The sequence below is a fragment of the Protopterus annectens genome, chromosome 5.part0 (genome assembly GCF_019279795.1).
Source record: "Protopterus annectens isolate FY-2018-M chromosome 5.part0, PAN1.0, whole genome shotgun sequence".
Classification (NCBI taxonomy): domain Eukaryota; kingdom Metazoa; phylum Chordata; order Ceratodontiformes; family Protopteridae; genus Protopterus; species Protopterus annectens.
This window is the reverse complement of record NC_056735.1, coordinates 111,136,301-111,155,936: the sequence shown is the minus strand read 5'-3', so window position 1 is coordinate 111,155,936 and position 19,636 is coordinate 111,136,301. Positions and strand designations below refer to the sequence as shown.

The following is a 19,636-nucleotide window of genomic DNA, read 5'->3' as shown; positions in this document are numbered from 1 at the left end:
AGGTCTCTGTTGCTTTTGCAGATTTTTATTTAGAGCCTCCGAGTATGTTTTTGTGTATTTATGTGTGTTTTTTGCCAGTGCTGGTTTCATAGGTCTATGTGAGACTGGTGGTGTGATGCAAGTAATTCCTTTCTCCTCTTGACTGCCTGGTCCGGTCTTGGGTTGAGAGAGCTTAGCCTCCAGTTTGGCTGTATAAATGCATCTCTCATATGCATTAGTGTTTGGTGGAAGGAGGAGAGGGTTGTCTGTGTACATGAGGCAATTGTAACATTGCCTCAAAATGCCCAGATTCACCAGTTGGACTGGAGAGTACACCTGAAACTGCTCTTTAGACATGCCTGGATAGGTACAGTGAACTGTTTTACTGATTGGCTGGTAAGGTCGAATGGAGAGCCTTGTCCTTCTCTACAGTATAGGGGGGGGGGGTCTAGTGCTAAGGTTTATTAGTGCTTGCTATGAGTTTTGGGCAAGTGCCGGGATGAGAAGTGAATGATTTGAGTGCTTAAGTTGAAAGTTTGTCTAGTTCCAAGGGAAAAATTGAAGAGTAGACTTTGTGGAGGCAGGAATAGTTATACCTAGCTAACTGGCGCTCAAAACCTCGCAAATGCAGGTTTTATAGCAGGGAAATGACAGAGATAGAAATTAGCCCAAAATGGCCAATAAGCTACTAATTTCTGGGCTGAAACCACTCCTCCAGGGACAGATAGGCTGCTCAAAGCTCCCTCTCTCACAGTGAACAGAGAAACTTCTTCCTATCCAAATAAGGTATGGGCAAACAAAGAAACTTGTAACACAGCCCTGAATTCAGCACTAACCTGAAAACTGGACTAAACTAGATTAGAAAGGCAGAAAGACAAGTATATTTTTTTGTTTTTTTTCCCAGAAAATAAAGCAGATACAATCAAAAAAACACTTTAAATGCACAGAAATGGCTATCACTCTTGAGTATGTAGCCTACAACAGTCCTTGAGTAATGACCTCAGGGTCAGCTGTAGGATTTTTAAAAAGATATTCGTGTGAGTCAGGGACTCTGTAGTACAAAACAAACCAAGGCGCTTCTTATCTTCCTTTAACGACTCCTCTTACAAAAACGTAATACAGCAGCAAAACAAATAAGCTGAGTCCAAACTCGCCAATAAAAGTTTTATTATAAAACATTAGCGCTTTCGGGTGAAAACCCTTCCTCAGACAACATACACATTCTCTAAGACATCTTAAATATGTTTTAAAATTAATTAAACAATTAAAAACAGCAAATCACTTCATTACATTCATGCCTACATTTAACCCACCTTCTTTTCAAGGCTGGTTTTAAAGGAATAGAGTTATTTAATTATGGAAAGTTAAAAGCAGCCAACTCTATAATCCATATAAATTCAGTATATTCTGTGTTATTAACAATATCACCCCTCCCTTCTTCCCATATGGACTATATACAACACCATAATAGAGAAAGTGTGACCTGGAACATTTTTAACATGTTGATACAAGGCATTATGTTCATCCTTAAGCCTAATAGAAGATAAATGATTTACAATTCTTGTTTTTAACTTGCAGTTTGTTTTTCCCACATAAAAATTGGGACATAGTCTGCATTGCGCCAGATAGATCACATTCTCTGTATGACAAGCAGCATAAAAATCAAACACGTACCTCTTATTAGTAGTTGGATGCATAAAGTAACGCAAACTATTCACAGCAGTGCATGCCTTGCAGTGTCTGCAGGGGCAAGGTCCTATCCTAGTATGTTTAGCTTGAGAAACTTTCTTATTCCCTATTGGCTCATGGCATAACAAATCTTTAACCCATCACTTCTAAGAATTTTCCATTTCTGTTTAATTATAGTGCTAATATCTTGTATATTATTGTTATAGCGCAGTACTTCCTTCGGCTTCATATCTGAAAAGGAATGCATCTTATTCTTCTTCCTCGTTTGCAGGGATTCGCCAGAAAACCAAGGTTTAGCCTTATTACCCCTCTGCAGATATGCTGCTTGTTTACCTTTATCTATTTCTTGTTGACAATAACCTTTATCCAATAGATGTTTAGGCACTGCATCTAATTCACTGCAAAATGCATCATTATTCGTCCATAACATTGTCCTCGGGCTATGTTACTAACAGTGCATTCAGGATGCATGCTGCGAACATTTAAGTAATGATTTCTCCAGCAAGCCTTTCTATATAAGGTTGTCTAAACTTCCTTGCATGTTCTTAATAATAGTAATATCTAAAAAAGCTATTTTATCCTCACTATAATTAAGGGAGAATCTTAAAAAATCAGTGGTACATTCCATATATTCAACAAATTGCAATAAAGCAGTCACATCATGTGCCCATAACAAAAAAATATCATAAACAAATCTAGCATAAAATGCTACTGACTTAATGATGTTAAGTTGTCTGTCTCGCCTTTGTTCTTGCTAGTTGGGACTGGAGCCGATCCTCGGCTCCGACTCGGCCATCTTCTATAGCTCGAGAGCTGTTTAGTGGCTTGAGGCTACCCCTTATCCCATGATGTCTAACAATTGGAAATGCTCCCTTAAGGTATGCAGGGTTTCCCCAAAGGAAAAATCCTCTAGAGGAGAGGCTGAAGGAATGGATTCCTCTGCATCAGAATCCTCATATGTGGAGAGGGGCTGCATGTCTTCATAGTCAGATGCATCAGATTCATCTGACTCTTGTTCAGACAAAACTACTGGAGACAGATCTCTTTTCCTTTTTGAGGGAGTGGCTTGGCTTCCCCTAATCAGCATGATAAGGTCTTCTACCATTTTAAGCATTTGAGACCAAGGCAAGGAAGCAGGTGCGCCAGAGAATGGGCAATTGGTTTCTTGGGTGTGGTTCAACCCCTGGGCCTAAGGAAAGTACAGTTTTGTACCTACCATAAATGTAGATGTTCATAGGTTCATAGGTTCATACTAGGCTATCTGCCCAAGGGCATTTTATAAGCCCTAGCCCATAGTTATGTGGCTTTTCCCCCCCTTGTTTTATAAAAAACTATGCCTATCATTTTTTCTGTGCCTCTGTCAAGCAGTGACACTGGTACCATCCATTGGTCAAGATTCCTCTTGAACAAGGGCCAGCGTGCTCTCTGCCTCACATGTACCGGGATTTTGTTCACAGCATAGGGAGTCTCTGGGTGATGAATCTGTCCCTCCACGCGTTTCTATTTATAACGTGTCAAGGTTTCCTCCCGTCCTGTGCCTTTGTGGTTCTGAGGGATCTAGATTTTGATAGGTGAAGCATATTCATCAAATGGTTTGACATTTAGACTGAATAAAGCTGGAGTTCTTTCAGTCGGGCAGCATAAGACATATTTTTGAGACCTTATCCTTTTTGTGAGGAACTTTTGGGGCCTTTCAAGCTGCATCAGGTGTCTGGTCAGATACATTCCGAACGGGGCATTGTACTCAATCATAGGTCTAATGAGTGATGAGTACAGGGGGACGATGACCTCCCTTGATCTAGATGTTCGAGTGCTAATACAGCTGCAGTCATAACAGATTTTTTTTTCTGCCATCAGGCGGATCCTCAGTCGGCCGAATTCCAAAGACTAGGTCCGGCGTCGGATGTTGTCGCTTCTTCCCTGACGTCAGTGTGACAGGGGTATAAAAGAACCAGCCAACGCCATTTTCTTCCGTTTTTCTTGCCCCAAATGTCAGGTGCCCCCAGAAGGAAGGCAAAACATAAATTTATGTAATAATGCAATGCATTATAATCAAAAAACAGTAGTTGCAAGCAAATACACCATAAAAGAATACCCCAATCAGGTTGTATGAGGAGGTGTTAGCCATTAGGCCTGTTTCAAGAGGGGAAGGAGGGAGGGAAACCTGGACTGCAGCTGTATTAGCACTCGAACATCTACATTTATGGTAGGTACAAAACTGTACTATGTTCATCGTGCATACAGCTGCAGTCATAACAGATGGGTAGAATCTCAAAGTTAAAAAAAAAGGGGTGGTAGGCACTAAGTGGAACTAGGATGAGCCAGGATGCCCTGCAAGACTGCAGTGGCAAAGCCTGCTCTAGATTTGGAGTATAATGGTAGGTGATAGTGCTTGGAGAAAGTATGTACAGAACTCCAAGTGGCTGCTTCCAAAATATCTTTGGTAGGAACCCCCCTGAGGAAAGCTGCAGAGGTAGCTGTGGCCCTTGTGGAGTGACATCTGATGCCTGCAGGTACAGTTTTACCATGAAAAGAGTAACAAAAGCGTATGCAGTGGGCTATCCATTTTGAGATTGTCTGTTTGGAAATAGGCTTCCCTTGAGCACCTGTAGCATAGGACACAAAGAGTTGCTCTGATTTTCTGAAAGGCTTTGTTCTGTCCAAATAATAACGGAGCTGTCTGTGAATGTCCAAGGAATGTAGTAGTCTCTCCCCTTTGTTTTGTGGATTAGGGTAAAAGGTAGGTAAGTGGATAGCCTGATTCAAGGCTACCCTGGATACTACCTTTGGCATAAAGGAAGGATTGGTTCGTAAGGAAACTCTGTCCTGATGGAAAATGATGAAAGGCTGCACAGCCATGAGGGCTTGTAATTCCGAAACCCTGCGAGCTGAGGTGATAGCCAGAAGGAAGGCTGTCTTCCATGACAAATATTGCAGTTCTGTTGAAGCAGCTGGCTCAAAAGGAGGCAGGGTCAGTTTTTCTAGAAAGAAATTGAGGTCCCAAGCAGGTACTGGTTGCTTCCTTGGGGGTTTTATATTCTTAGCCCCTCTGAGGAACCGTCTTAAGAGAGGGTGAGAGAAACAGTCTTAAGAGAGGGTGAGAGAATAAAGGAGGGTCAGTGTTGTATTCTGCAGAAATGGCTGAGGCATGGATTTTGATGGAGGAGAATGAAAGTCCACTGCTTAGCATCTCAGCTAGGTACTGTAATATTTGAGGTAAATTCAGTATTCCAGGATTCTGACCCTTTTTCTGATTCCAGGCACAAAACCGTTTCCATTTTGCGGAGTAGGCTTTTCTAGTTGAAGGCCTTCTGGCCTCCAAAATGACATCCTGCACCTCCTTGGAGAGTAGGGTCTGTTGTGAATTTAAGGAATCCTCCATGAGGCTAGATTGAGTGTTTTCAGCTGACTGTGAAGAGTTTTGAAGTTGTGCTGAGTCAGTAGAAGAGGCATTAGAGGCAGGATCCATGGTAGGGAATGCGTCAGGCTCCTCAGGAGTGGGTACCAGTGTTGTCTTGGCCAGTCTGGAGCAATGAGAATCATCTTTGGTCTGTCTGCTCTGGCTTTTAATAGAACTTTGGGCAGCAGAGGAAGAGGTGGAAAGGCATAAACTGTCATTGTTGTCCAACTGAAAGAGTACGTCCACTTTCCAGGCCTGTGGATGAAAGGTCCTTGAGCAGAATTTTGTCAATTGGTAATTTCTGTGGGTGGCAAAGAGATCTATGTCTGGCCTTCCCCATGCTTGAATTATCTTTGTAAAAACTTGAGGATGCAACTTCCATTCGTGTGGATCTGTCATATTTCTGCTTAGGTTGTCTGCCAGCGTGTTTTCCTTGCCTGGCAGGAACTGTGCTTGAAGTTGGATTTGTAATTCCAGAGCCATGTTCCAAAGAGACATGGCTAGCCTGCATAGGGATATGAATGGGTTCCTCCCTGTTTGTTTATGTACCACATTACTGTGGTGTTGTCTGTCCTTATCAATAGCTGGCCTGGATGCAGTAGGTCTTTGAAAGCCATAATAGCATTTATTACTGCTAGCATTTCCTTTTGATTGATGTGTAGGTGCTTTTCTTTTTGGGACCATTTGCCCTGAATGCACCGATCTGTCATGTGCGCCCCCCAGGCGTAGTCCGAGGCGTCTGTTGTGATGACTTGATTTGCTTGAGGCTTGCAGAATGGGAGACCTGTGTTTCTTTGGCATGCTTGAGCCCACCACAGAAATTCCTTTTGAAGACAGGGAATTGGTGGTATAATTGTTTCCAAACTGTGGCTGTGTTGAGACCATAAGTTTTTTAGGTACCATTGAAGTTTCCTCATATACAGCTTTGCACATGGGATTAGCAGGATGCAAGATGCCATGAATCCCAGAGCCTGCAGGATTTTCCTTGCAGTCAACCTGGTGAAGGTTGCCAGTTTTCTGAAGTATTGAGTTAGTTGCCCTTGTTTCTCTGGCGTGAGGTAGGCCATCTGGGTATTTGTATTCAAGCTGGCACATAGGAAAATTATTGTTTGAGAGGGTATTAGCCTTGATTTCTTTTTGTTGACTGTGTATCCCAGAGAATTCAACAACATTATTACAAACGCCAGATGTTTCAGAAGTATGTATTTGCTGTCCGCTTGGATCAGGCAGTCGTCCAAATATGGGTATATTTGTATCCCTTGAAGTCTGCAGAAGGCAATCACTGATGCCAGGCATTTCATGAACACTCTGGGCACAGAAGATAAGCCAAAGGGCAATGCAGAGAATTGATAATGGGTTGAACCCGCAAGAAATCTGAGGTATCTTCTGCAATTTTGTCTGACTGGGACATGCAGGTATGCCTCCTTGAGGGCCAATGTTACCAGCCAAGACTCCTTGCCCAGCATGGTAAGAAGCTGCTGTAATGTGAGTATCTTGAATTTTGGTACGAGTAAAAATGTGTTTAGGATGGATAGGTCCAAAATAGGTCTCCAATCTTTGCCCTTCCTTGGTACCAGGAATAGTCTGGAATAAAAACCTTGACCCTGTTCTTGTGCAGGTAACTCTTGAATAGTTTTCATGTCCATGAGATCTGAAATTTGTTTTTGTGCCTCTACCCTTTGATTGTGAGGCAGGTTTGGCATGCCTCTCATTTTTGGAAGGGTGTGAAAGTGGAATCTGTAGCCTCTGTCTATAATGTCCAGGATCCATTTGTCTTTTGTGACAATATGCCAATTTTTTGAAAATAATGCCAGTTTTCCGCCTAAAGGTGCTGCCATTTGAGCCTTGCTTGGCATGCAAAGGGGAAAGTCACTGGTTCTGCTTTCTGAATGGCTGTGAACTATCCTCACCACCTCTTGGTGTAGGTGCTTGCCATTGTCTGCCTCTAAATGATCCTTGAGATTGCCCTCTACCCCTCGGGCGCCTGTATCTACCTCTTTGAGGTCTGCCCGTGGCTGGAAAGGACCAATTTTTTGAAGGCCAATTTCTACTGAAACGTGGAGGTTGTACCTGTAGGAAATCTTTCACTGTTTGCATTAATTTTGCCTTTTCCTCCATTTTCTTTAATACCTCCTCAGCTTTAACACCAAACAATACATCTTTTTGAAGAGGTGCATCTAGTAATTTAGCTTTGACATGATCTGGTAAGGTTTGCTCTTTGAGCCAAGCATGTCTACGTATGACTGATCCTGTAACAGCAGCTCTACATGAGGCCTCTAAAGCATCAAAACCACATTGCAAGGTATGTTTACCCACTTGCTCTGCACTATGCAGCAAATCCTGCAACTCCTTCAAGTCTGGTTGTTCAGGTTGTGACATTTTGCTTTTCAACTGAGATAACAGAAACTGTTGATACTTTAACATATGGAACTGACAGTTTAATGCCCTCATGGTTAAGGTGGCCGAGGTGTATACCTTTTTCCCCCACCTTTCCAAAGCTCTGGAATCTCTCTCTGAAGGTAATGGATTTTTGGCAGTGGAAGCCTTAATTCCCTTGGGACCCTGTGAAATAGTTTCTGGGTCAGCCGCATAGCTTTTGTATAGGAATTGGTGTGGATCAGTAACCCGGTAATACCTGTCAGGTTTGACTGGAGCTGGAGGTAAAGAATCTGGGTTAAGGCTGGCCTCTGAATACATATCATCTAGTATGTCTAAGACAGGAGGGATAGCCAGAGGCCTGTGCTGAGGGAGCAAGAGGAAATCCCTGAGCCTTTTCTTGGAGTCTGAGTAATCTTGGCCTTCCCAGTGGAAGTGTTCCTTCAAGGTATGTAAGGTTTCCCCAAAAGAGTAGTCCTCAGGGGGGGGGGGGACAGAGGGAATGGACTCCTCTGCATCAGAATCTTCAAAAGGGGAGTATGAATGTTCCTGGTCTTCAGAATGTTCTGAAGTAATGGAGGCCTGGTCTGAGGAAGGGTATTCTTCCTCCACTCTGGGCCTTTTGTCCGAGGGGGGTTGAGAACCCCTGATAAGAGTAATCAAATCCTCAGCCATTTTGAGCATCTGCTTTTTAGGCATGGGGCCTTGAAAAGGGCCCTGTGGAGCTTGTCTTTTAGTATGCATGGCTGCTTTAGACTTAGTGAAAGCCTTAATGGAAAAAGAAGAAGAAGGCCTGAAGAGACCTTGAGAGGTGGCAGGCCTGTCTAAACTCTGAGTTTCCCCAAGAGTGGCTTCGGTATCTGTAGTCGGGGTGTGGGCCGAAGAGCCTGCGACCTCGGGCACAGAAGACACCGACAAAGAAGTGTCATCGGTAGTCAGGGGCTACGTAGGCACCTCACTGAGAACCGGAGCACCTGAAGTCAGCTTTAGCGTGGTGTCGGTAGAAGTCGCGGACTTCGTATGTCGGTCCTTATCTTTGCGTCTTTTACTCAAAACTGGAGTCGGAGTATCCGACGACATAATGTAATTAAACTTTTTGCCAAGATAGTGTTGGGCGAACTCCGCCCGACACTTAATAGTGCGTCTGTTGAATGTAGCACAAAAACGACAGGCTGAGACGTCATGGTCTGGGCCTAAGCAAGGAATGCAGAGGGAATGGAAATCCTTATGCGGTATTTGCTTCCCACATGAAATGCAATTATTAACTTTGACATCGGTCTGAGGCAAGAAAAGTTTCCCCAACGGGGTACTTAGCTTTCAAGAAGACTTCGGTTGAAAAAAATTCGTAATCTCAGGAGCTGGCCGACCGGCACTTGCGAACTGCTTCTGCTTCGGGCACCGCGGGGCAAGAAAGACTGTAGAAAATGGCGTCGGCTGGTTATTTTATACCCCTGTCGCACTGACGTCAGGAAAGAAGCGACGACATCCGACGCCGGACCTAGACTTTGAAATTCGGCCGACCGAGGACCCGCCTGACAGCAGGAAAACCCATCTGTTATGACTGCAGCTGTATGCATGATGAACATCTTGGTTTTCGAAAGAACGGTAGCTGTGAAAGAATGTGCTGGTTTATGTTGGGATTCGGTGTTGCAAAGGACTTCCTCGAAAGCCGGTGCTTGCGCAGCGGCTCCAGACCCATCCAAGATAGAGACGACTGCAGGATCCTTAGACGAAGAAGAGTTCTGCGGCATACCGGACTCCAAAAGGGTCTCAGTCACGGCCTGTGAATTAACTGAAGCAGGCATCAGGGGCTGCGAAAGTGCTTCACTGAGTTCCGAAAGACTGATGACCAGCTTAACGGAAGCGCCGTCAGAAAGGTTTGGCCCTGTGTGGTCTGTCTCTGTCTTTATCTTTATGTTTTTTCAGACGACCTGCTGCCAGATGGCTTACTGAAGCCATATCAGAATTCGAGGACTGTAAACGGAAATATCTGGCTACAATAAGGGCCCAACAATGAATAGTTCTGGCGTTAAACAAAGCAAAGTAGCAACAACGAGGGACGTTGTGGTCTGGGCCTAGACAAGTGACGCAGTAAGAGTGGAAGTCCTGGTGTGGCATTTGCTTTCCACAGGCAAGACAATTAACTTTTTCTGACATCAGTTAGTGCAAGAAAAAAGGGTCCCCAAAGGGGTACTTAGCTTTCGAAGACTTCAGCTTCAATTCGGAAACAAAACTTAGGTAGCGGCCGACCGGCATTCATGCAAACTGCTTCTGCTTCGGCAAGAAAGACTGATGTAATGGCGTCACGATGCCTTCACTTATACCAATGATGACCTAAAGTCAGTCCTCAAGCGACAGAAACCGACGCAGAAATACTAAGTCTCTGGTATTCAGGTCGACCGAGGGCTACCCTGGCAGGAGTAACCCAAATGTAATGACTGCAACAGTGAAACATGAAGAACATAAAAAAATACACAGTACAGAATAAGTGGGTTGGGCAAGAGCAAATTTAGGCAGTTTGTTTCTGTTTTTCACTTTAACTGCCATGACTACATTTTATAGACAAGCAGCCAGTAAAGGTGCAGCCAAGAACAGCTAGGAAAAAAATGATGCCCCCACAGTATCTTGGGAGGGGGCCTGAACTGTGAAAGGCACACACTGTTTTAAAGTTCCTTTACATACTTCAGAAAAGTACATTTACCTTCATAAATGCCACTTAAATAACTATTACCACATCACTACAATTATGTTAAGTTCATTTTACTTACAATTTGACACAAGCACTTGTTTTCGTTGACAAGTTTTTCAAGTGATAAATATTCAATGATGTCTGCCTCTGCTAGGGCACCCTCTTTGTCCTGCTTATTTGCTAATCTAAATAAAAAGACAAAGAATAAAACAAGATTTAACACCAGTGCAAAATGGTTGATCTGCAACTGGCTTCTAGAATTAGTAAGGTCAAGGGGTCACAGAATAGCTCTGACAGAAGGAACATACAGATGTTCAAAAAGTTCCACTACATGGTCAATATAAAACAATAAAAATCTGCTGAATAATACAATACTTCACTTACAACCCAAGACTGAAAAACCAAACAGCATTCAGCTCGGTTTGGGTGCCAGTTTGCATGGCTGAATGCCTTTTTTTCACTATGACAGTATTCTAAATGGTACAAAAGTCAGCGTTTCTTACTCGCTACCTCTGCACACGCAACTCATTTGTTCTACAGGACTGAAATACTGAGTACTCCCTTGCTGCAGATTTGCATGCTGTAGATGACAAAAGAAGTGGTGGAAAGAGGTTGCTTTGACCTCTGCTAGCAAGCACTTGGCTGAATGTTCAAGCTAGACTTGACCATCCCAGCCTGAAGATGTCACTGGAACAAGTACTCCTGTGCGTACACTCACCATACCAATAATGTTTTAATAACAGGACTGATGATGAATTCATAATATAAATATTAATTAACCAGAACTCAGTAAAGTGCTCTCCCTCGGGGCACATTTTAAAAACCTCATGCCACAGCTTTTAGCAGGAGCCAGACTATAAAACAGAATTCAAAATATGTTCCACTCTGTTAGCTCTTTTCATTGCACACTGGAAGTAGGTAACAGTAAGTAAAAAACAGATGCTCATTGGGAAGAACAGTGGAAGTGTAAAACAACGACAAACACACACACAAAAGGAAAACGTGTAGTAACTATAATAATTTTACCAAAACACTAGAACATGCTTCCAACTACAAAGCTAAGGAGTGCAGACTCACCAAAACATGTCAAAGGGTTAATGTATATAATATAATAATGAAGACGATTAGTAACCCATAAGCTGGGACAGTTTTAACATTAGCTAGAAAAACTAGTAATTTTTGGTATACATAAATTCAAAGCAGGAGGTCCTTTAGTTTCTTTTAGGACAGCTGCAGTCTCCAGAGAATAAAGGTGGCTTTTAGCTATTTGCCGGTGCTCTTCCATGTGGTTATGTTGGAAGCAGAAAGTAAAGCCTTGTGAGGCGGCTGCTTCTTTTGGCTTTTACCAATTAGGGGTCGCCACAGCGGATCACTTGTCCGCTCATTTACTCATCTTAAATGCATATATCCCGAGATACGATTAGCTGCAGTTTTGTACAGCAGCCATTAGAGGAAGCACAGGAATAAAACAGAGTGCACGACATGTACTGCTGTGGGCAAGGTGCGCGAAACAAGAGTGACTACACTAGCAAATGTTCCTGGAAAAGGCTAAAGAAAACATCAACAAACTACATAAAAGCATACATAGTAAAGATAAATGGCATAACTTTACCAAAACAGTATGCTGACTCTTCCTCTAACAAGCTAAGTACCTCACTGTATTAAAAGTTAGCAATTTGAAATATAAAAGTAGAAAGAAACCCATAAAACGTCTTATCTGGCAGAAAGATAACTAAGAACAAGAACCCATCAGACCTAACATACGAGTGGAATGAGAGAGTAGTTGAGGAGGCCTAATCTGCAACAGCGACTATATAACACTTACTTTATATCTTTAAATTTCTAGTCTCCCACCAGGACACAAGTGCTCTTCAGCAATTGCATTCTGCTTGCTGAGCACACTCAAGCAAATCTGCAGTCTGCGGCTACCACTCCACCCATACAGTACAAGAAGGAATCAGTACTGCAAAACTAAACAATGATATACATTTTGAGCCTCAAGTGCAGGAGCACACTCAAGCAAATCTGCAGTCTGCGGCTACCACTCCACCCATAAGTGTAAGAAGGAATCAGTACTGCAAAACTAAACAAGGATATACATTTTCAGCCTTAAGAGCAGAGTCAGTCCACCCAGGCATTCTACTTGTATGTTTTATGAGAGTGAATCTATTACATTAGCAGTATTTCTCAGTAGTTCTCAGCATGCTAATAAAACTGACTGTTGTAGCCTTGTGTCCCCCCCACCAAGCTGGTGCAGTAATCCTAACTGTCCAATAGACAGTATACATTTTAATTCAGATCCCTGTGACTAAATTAACCATCAAGCAGCCCTCTCAGTGTTTTCTGCCTTAGTTTGTATCACTTGGAGGCCCACCTGTTTATTTGCATCTCTATACATTCCCCTTCATTGCTAATGCATCTCCCTACTCTAATATGTGCATAAACTGTTTACTAATCAGCAAGTCAATGTGAAGACACACTCCCAACCTTAATAAACTTTGCTGTCTCTTCTCTCCTTCACTTTACAGGTAGTTTGAATTATTACTTACCCCCTCTGAGGCCTTTACTGATAGATTTCCACTGATTGCCTCTCTGGTTTCTTTGCATTCCACCTAGTTTACACCCCTTGTGCTCTCTCCCTCACCCAATACTAAGTCTATATGAGAATCCTGCTGAGCATGGAGCCATCTTTAAATTTCTATTCTCCAACCAGGACACAAGTGTTCTTCAGCAATTGCATTCTGCTTGCTGATAAGCCATTAGACCTCAGGAATTTGTTTAAAGTGTTCACATTTGTAAATTTGTAAAGTAATACTTTTTACTCTTGTCTTGGTGGGCTCTGCCCCGCTCCGTTCGCCCTCGCTAACGCTCGGGCTGTCTCCACTTCCCCTGCCCTGCCCCCTATTCCCTCCCACCCCCATTGCTCCCCCATTTCCTCCCACCCCCACTACCTCTACATTTATAGTAATCACAGCCACACCCACAGCTCACCCTCACATCACCTCCACCAACCACAGCTCCTAAAGCCAGATCACATTATACCACACCAACTGGCTCCACACAAAATACTCCCAATCACTCTCATTCCCACTAGGCATTTTTTACATTACCCACACTACTTACCCATCCACATATAGTGCAACCCTATAATTCCTATTCAGACCCCCACCTAGAACCAACTTAAACTTTATAACCATGACTATAACACAACTAAGTCTAGTCGGTCTTCTCATCATTCTTGATAACACCACAAGTTATGCACGCTCATATACAGACACCACACATTATAATAACATCTGCCCACAATTGTTCAAGAACTACATAACAGACCAATTCAGAACTAAACACATATGCTCTCATTCCTACTCCAAAAAAACACACTACTTTCTCATACTCCTCACCAAACTCCAACATCTGTATCACCATTTTAACACCAGGATCACCATAAGTGGGGATATCCACCGCAACCCAGGCCCAAATCCATCCTGTCCAACACAAACTGCTCCAACACAAATGTCAGAACATAACACCCCCACTATCTTCATCCCTGGGCAAATCAACAGTAGCAGCAAAAACCAACTATCTTTTAATGCGAAATATTAATATTAGAAGCATCAAAAATAAAATACCTGAACTCCAGGCCACAACACCACACTACTCCCCAGACACAGTTGCTTTAACAGAAACCTGGCTAAATAAAAACATAGCTAACTCAGAAGTTCTCCCTTCCAGCTACAATATCATTAGACAAGACAGACCACTTCGTAAAGGGGGTGGAACTGCCTTAATGTACAAGTCCAACTTAACTGTACGTCAATTACCAAACTCCTCCCCCTCCTCCAATAATTGGGACATACTTATCTCACGACTTCAACTTCACCCTAAAAAGGTCATCACCACAATTGTGATCTATATTCCACCTGGTAATACACCTGCTAGCCTTGAAGACTTCTTATCTTGGTGTTCTTCCACATACTCACATGAAACCCTTATTCTGGGGGATTTCAACCTAGACTGGTTCACCTGCATATCAGAACAACCAAGTAATCGAATAAATCTTCATGGCTACCAGCAGCTAGTCCAAATTCCAACTAGATGTGATAAAAAAATCTAAAATGGAATCCATCCTTGACTGGGTCCTAACAACCCCACATTGTACCCCCACGCAAGCAGTCTCCCAGACACCTTAAGTGACCACAACATAATATACTTTATACGTAGTAGAACAAGCATATGCAAAACCACTAACAATATATCCACTAGAAACACAAAAAAAAAATTCTCTCCTGAGGTCCTCAATACTTTACTCTGTAACTGTGACTGGACCCCCCCTAAAAGCCCTCCCACTTAACCAGGCTGTAGCATATTTCAACAAAACATTTCTACTACACCTAGACACTGTCACTCCATTGCACAAAATCAAGGTTAGAACCTCTACAAACCCCTGGCTCAGTAAAGAAACCAAACAAATCCTCAAGTCCAGAGACACTGCCTGGCTTTACTATCAAAAAAACAAAGAAACACAAAGTCTAACCAAGTACCAAGAACTGCGCAACCGTGCAAAAAAATGCCTTAGGCTGGACAAAAAATCCTGCTACACGACATTACAAACTAAATACAAATACAATCCCCAAAAATTTGGAAAAATGCAAACCAGATACTAAAACCCACCCAAAAGGCTACCCCCAAACCAATCACCCCTGACACTAAAGTTCCCATCGAAACACAATTCAACTCCCACTCAATTCTATCCTTAGTATCACAGGACAGTACCTTCCTCACTATCCCCCCCAACACAAATAACACTAATACAAGCTTTACCCTCAAAACAGTTTCCACCACTTCAATCAAAAGCATGCTCTCCAAACTAAAAACCTCATCAACAGCAGCCAACCTACTCCCCAGCTATTTCTTGAAATTCACAGCAGATGTTATTGCTATCCCAATCACCACTCTCATAAAAAGATCAATTGTTGAAAACTATGCGCCCAAACTCTGGAAAATATCCTATGTTACACCCATACATAAAGGTGGGACCTCCACTGAACTTAACTACAGACCAATTGCTTTACTCTCCTCCCTGGCCAAAATCCTAAATGCATCCATACCCAGATGCTAAAATATCTCCTAGACAGCAACACCCTGTCACCTACTCAGCATGGTTTCAGACCTGCCCATAATACTACTACAGCCCTTCTCTGCTTCACAAACACAGTAAACCGTCTCAGAAATGAAGGCCTGCAGGTGTCAACTCTTTTTTTGGATATGTCCAAAGCATTTGACACAGTCTCACACCAAATCCTGCTAAACAAACTAAACCAATATCACATATCAAATTCCACTCTTACCTGGTTCCAAAGCTACTTAACTGACAAGTACCAAGTTGTGAAATGGGAAAATTCTCTCTCTCCTCAGCTGCCCATAACTATAGGAGTCCCACAGGCTTCTATCTTAGGACCACTACTATTCACAATCTTCACAAATGACCTCCATACCTCCACACAGCAAGCATCTATCATTCAGTATGCAGATGACACTACCTTAATCTGTGCTGCACAAAACATCCCACCCTCCTGCAAACAACTCAACTAGCAATCTCTTGACGTTGAAAACTACCTTACCAAAGCCCAACTTATCCTCAATCCAAAGAAAACTCGGCTTATGATTATAACCAGTTCTAACAAAAACACTGATAACAGTCAATTCACTATCTACTCCACAAATGCTATTCCAATCCTCCAGCAGCACAGGCTAAGCTATTGAGAATAACCATAGACTCCCACCTAAAATTTGATAGTCATCTCAACTTGACTATTAAAAAAGTACATGCCAAACTGGGATCACTCTACCGTATCAAACCATTTCTTACCAACAACACAAGATCAGCCATTGCTCGCTCCTAACGTCTATCCACCCTAATCTATGCATCTCCCATTCTGACTAATCTCAACAAAACTGAACTAAGCAAAATGGAAGTCTGCTATAACAGAATTGCCCGCTTTGCTGCAAATTGCTCAAATAGAACTCATCACTGTACTGCTTTGAGACGGCTCCACTGGCTTGAACTGCCCAACCTCCTAACCTACAATCAGCTCTGCCTCTGTTATTCGATCTATTACCTCCCCAATAAGTGTCCTGCCCTCAAAAACCTAGTACAACAGCACTCAGCAAAAAGGTCTCTTCGATCATCAAGCAAACTACTACTAGAAGTCACCAACAGCTACAATGGCTTTGGAAATGCACTATACAGTAGTTCAGTGGCTAAAAAATGGAACTCTGTCCCCACTAGCATTCAAAACACATCATCCAAAGCCTCCTTTAAAGACCTCATCAGGCAACATCTAAAGCAAAGTTGGCAGTGCCATGATTGCTCCCCAGGCTAGTGAAAGCGGATAAGGTACACATACTAAACCTAGAGTACTTGATAATAGTTTTCAATCTTACTCACAAACATTGGCTAATCTACAACGTATGTACTGTACCTGTGCACTAAGTATGTCTTCTACCTATGTTCCAAATTTCAGCTGTACACCACAAATCTATTAATTACCTTTATTTTTAAATTAATATTTGTTTATTCTCTCCACTGTAACTGTTGATGTGCTGCATACCACTGTAAAAACATGTCTCTTGTAATTTGTGTGTATACTGATCATATCTAAATAACTAAATTTATCTGTAATTTTTCTATGTGGAGCTTTTCTCCCCGGGCCTCTGCTGAAAAAGGGCCTTTTCGGCTCAGTCAGACACCCCCGGTTAACAAATGTAAAATAAAAATAAATAAATTACTGTGAGAAGAAATGTAATCTCACGACTGTTCTTTGTTATAATCCGAAGAATCACATCCTGCAGGAATCAAATGAACAACAGAAGCACACAAAGAGCTGTACATCTCGCTATCGCATCCTGCAGGAATGACACGAATGATGGAAGAGAACCAAGAGCTGTACATCGCACTATCGCATCCTGCAGGAATGACACAAATAATGGAACAGAACCAAGAGCTGTACATCTCACTATCGCATCCTGCAGGAATGACACGAATAATGGAACAGAACCAAGAGCTGTACATCTCACTATCGCATCCTGCAGGAATGACACGAATAATGGAACAGAACCAAGAGCTGTACATCTCGCTATCGCATCCTGCAGGAATGACATGAATAATGGAACAGAACCAAGAGCTGTACATCTCGCTATCGCATCCTGCAGGAACGACACGAATAATGGAACAGAACCAAGAGCTGTACCATCCCACTATCCCATCCTGCAGGATAGCCAAGGCATTCCCACTCTACCTCTAACACAGACTTCTATATTGCAGTGCTTTAAGAATGTGTAGACTAATGCCCAAGTTGCAACCTCACAAAATACTTTTGAACAGAAATGTTAAAAAGGCTACAGTAACTGCTGCCAAACTGGACAGTGAGCTTTGAACTCCTTAGTGAAAGCTCTGTTGTTCATAGGTACTGTACGAGTCTAATGATCACCAAGACATTTATAAGCATAGCCGCACAACGAGTCTAACGATCACCAAGGCATTTATAAGCATAGCCGCACAACACAACACAATTATGTCTCCATGTAACATGGGTGTCTATTTGGAGAAGTATGTTAGTTAAGAGATTGCGAAAAATTTAGTTTGGAGGTATGTTAGTTAGGGAATATTTACTGTTGGCTCTATCAAAGACATGCAGGCCACCCCAGGGTGAATTTTCCATTTTGCATCCGACAGTAAAGGTTATGTTGGAATAGGGTTAGGGATGGACTCTGCTTCATGGACGGGAAGCCTAATCCAGAGCATGGGGATCTTTTGACACATTATCTGTCTCAACAGCGCATTCTATTTATGTTTCAAGAAAAGTTCAAATCCTTGGATCTAATGTTTCTGTGCAAAAGGTCCATCAGGGCTGGATCTGAGAATGCCTTATATGCTAGACAGTCATAGTATCCCTTTCAGTAATCTGTAGGAGACTATGCATACAGATAGAGCTTTAAGGCAATCTGCAAAGGACAAAGTATTAATACCATGTATTCTCTTGGAGATGAACCTCTGTAGGTGTTCCAGCTGTTCCATATGCCTGGTCAGGTACATGCTGAAGGGAGCATTGTACTCAATGATGGGTCTAATAAGGGCCGAGTAAAGTGGTACTAAAGCTTCCTTGGACCTAGAAACCATACCCTTACTTATAAATCGGGCAACATAGAATGATTTTCTCCCTTCCTTGGCTGTGTGTTGGTCAAAGGTCAGATTATTGTCTACATATGTTCCCAGATCACTGACCACTGGGTCAACTCTTAGTACTCCCCAGTATGGGAGAGAGCCAAGTCCGGTATGTTTTTATCTCTGGTTGGAGTGTGAGTGGTCAAGTGTATTGAAAGGTCCAAGAAATGTTGTGGCTGTAAGTTGGAGGCAGTGTATGTTTCCCCATCTACACAGGGGTAGTTGAAGTCTCCCATGGATACAGTATTTGGCTGGATGGCGGCTGCCTCCAGCAGGTGTAGGTATGAGTTGTGCGATTCTTGGGGCATAGACGGTGACCTACAGCTTACTAGAATATGGTAAGTGACTTTATGGCAATTTGCATGTGGACAAACACTAGGGCATTATCCTGTTTAACCAACCTAGAGATATATTTGTTGCCAATGTAGCTTGAGACACCTCCCACTTTTAGTCCCTGTCTGTGCAGCCCAATGGTCTAAATGTGTAGAAAGTAATAAAGCCTCACACTGCTGGACTACTTTCTGTCGCTGGAAACTATAACTCAGTAATGGCACAAATGTCTATATTCTCCAGAGTGTGGAGGGCTTGTAGGGTGTGGAGTTTCTTGTAAAGGCTATTCGCATTGAGCAGTAACACCTTCAGATTCCTTTGGGTTTTATTTGCTAAGTTTGTAGTTTTGTCAATGTGGCACTGTCTAAAAAAGGCTCTAAAGGGGAGGATAAAGTTTTAGCGAATACCTGGAAGCCCGTGGTGGACAGGTGCAGACTATCCCTGGCAAAGCAACATGGTCTATTAACCATGTCTACTCGTGCTGAAAAATACTGAATCCCCTTTGGAATGACACCAGAAACTAAGCTAATTGTTAAAGTCAATCATTTTCTGTTCATACTGCGGCATAGTCCTTGGTGAAGGTAAAATGTTGCTCAATGCAAGGCACATACCTATCTGAAACACATATTCAGAGAGATCCATAATGTCTCTTCATATAGTGCAGTGAGGTATGTCTCAGGTCATCTACACCTGCACAGACTATGACAAAGTCATATTGGTACCTGTACTGCATTGACTTGAGTGCATGCATAACCTGGTGGATCCTGGCTCCAGACAAGCAACTAACTGCTATCCTATCCTCTACTACAGTCTGGTGAGTAGGGCATTTGTATGTTACACTATGGTTTCCCTTGTGACAAGAGTCCTGGGTAAAGTGTTTGCTTGACTTATGGGCTTTGTTCTCGAGAGTCCATTGCATGCAGGGTACATGTTTGGTATGTGGTGTATG

The 19,636-nt window shown here is 42.6% G+C and overlaps 1 protein-coding gene across 2 annotated transcripts in view; it reads right to left on the bottom strand.

Annotated features, from left to right (window-relative positions):
• ARL13B (ADP ribosylation factor like GTPase 13B) overlaps positions 1-19,636 on the bottom strand; it is a 1,170,737-nt gene that overhangs the window by 454,297 nt on the left and 696,804 nt on the right. For both annotated transcript variants that reach the window (XM_044072157.1, XM_044072156.1), the window contains exon 5: positions 10,213-10,318. In XM_044072157.1, the coding sequence (XP_043928092.1) occupies positions 10,213-10,318 (106 nt within the window). The remainder of the gene's footprint in view (positions 1-10,212; positions 10,319-19,636) is intronic.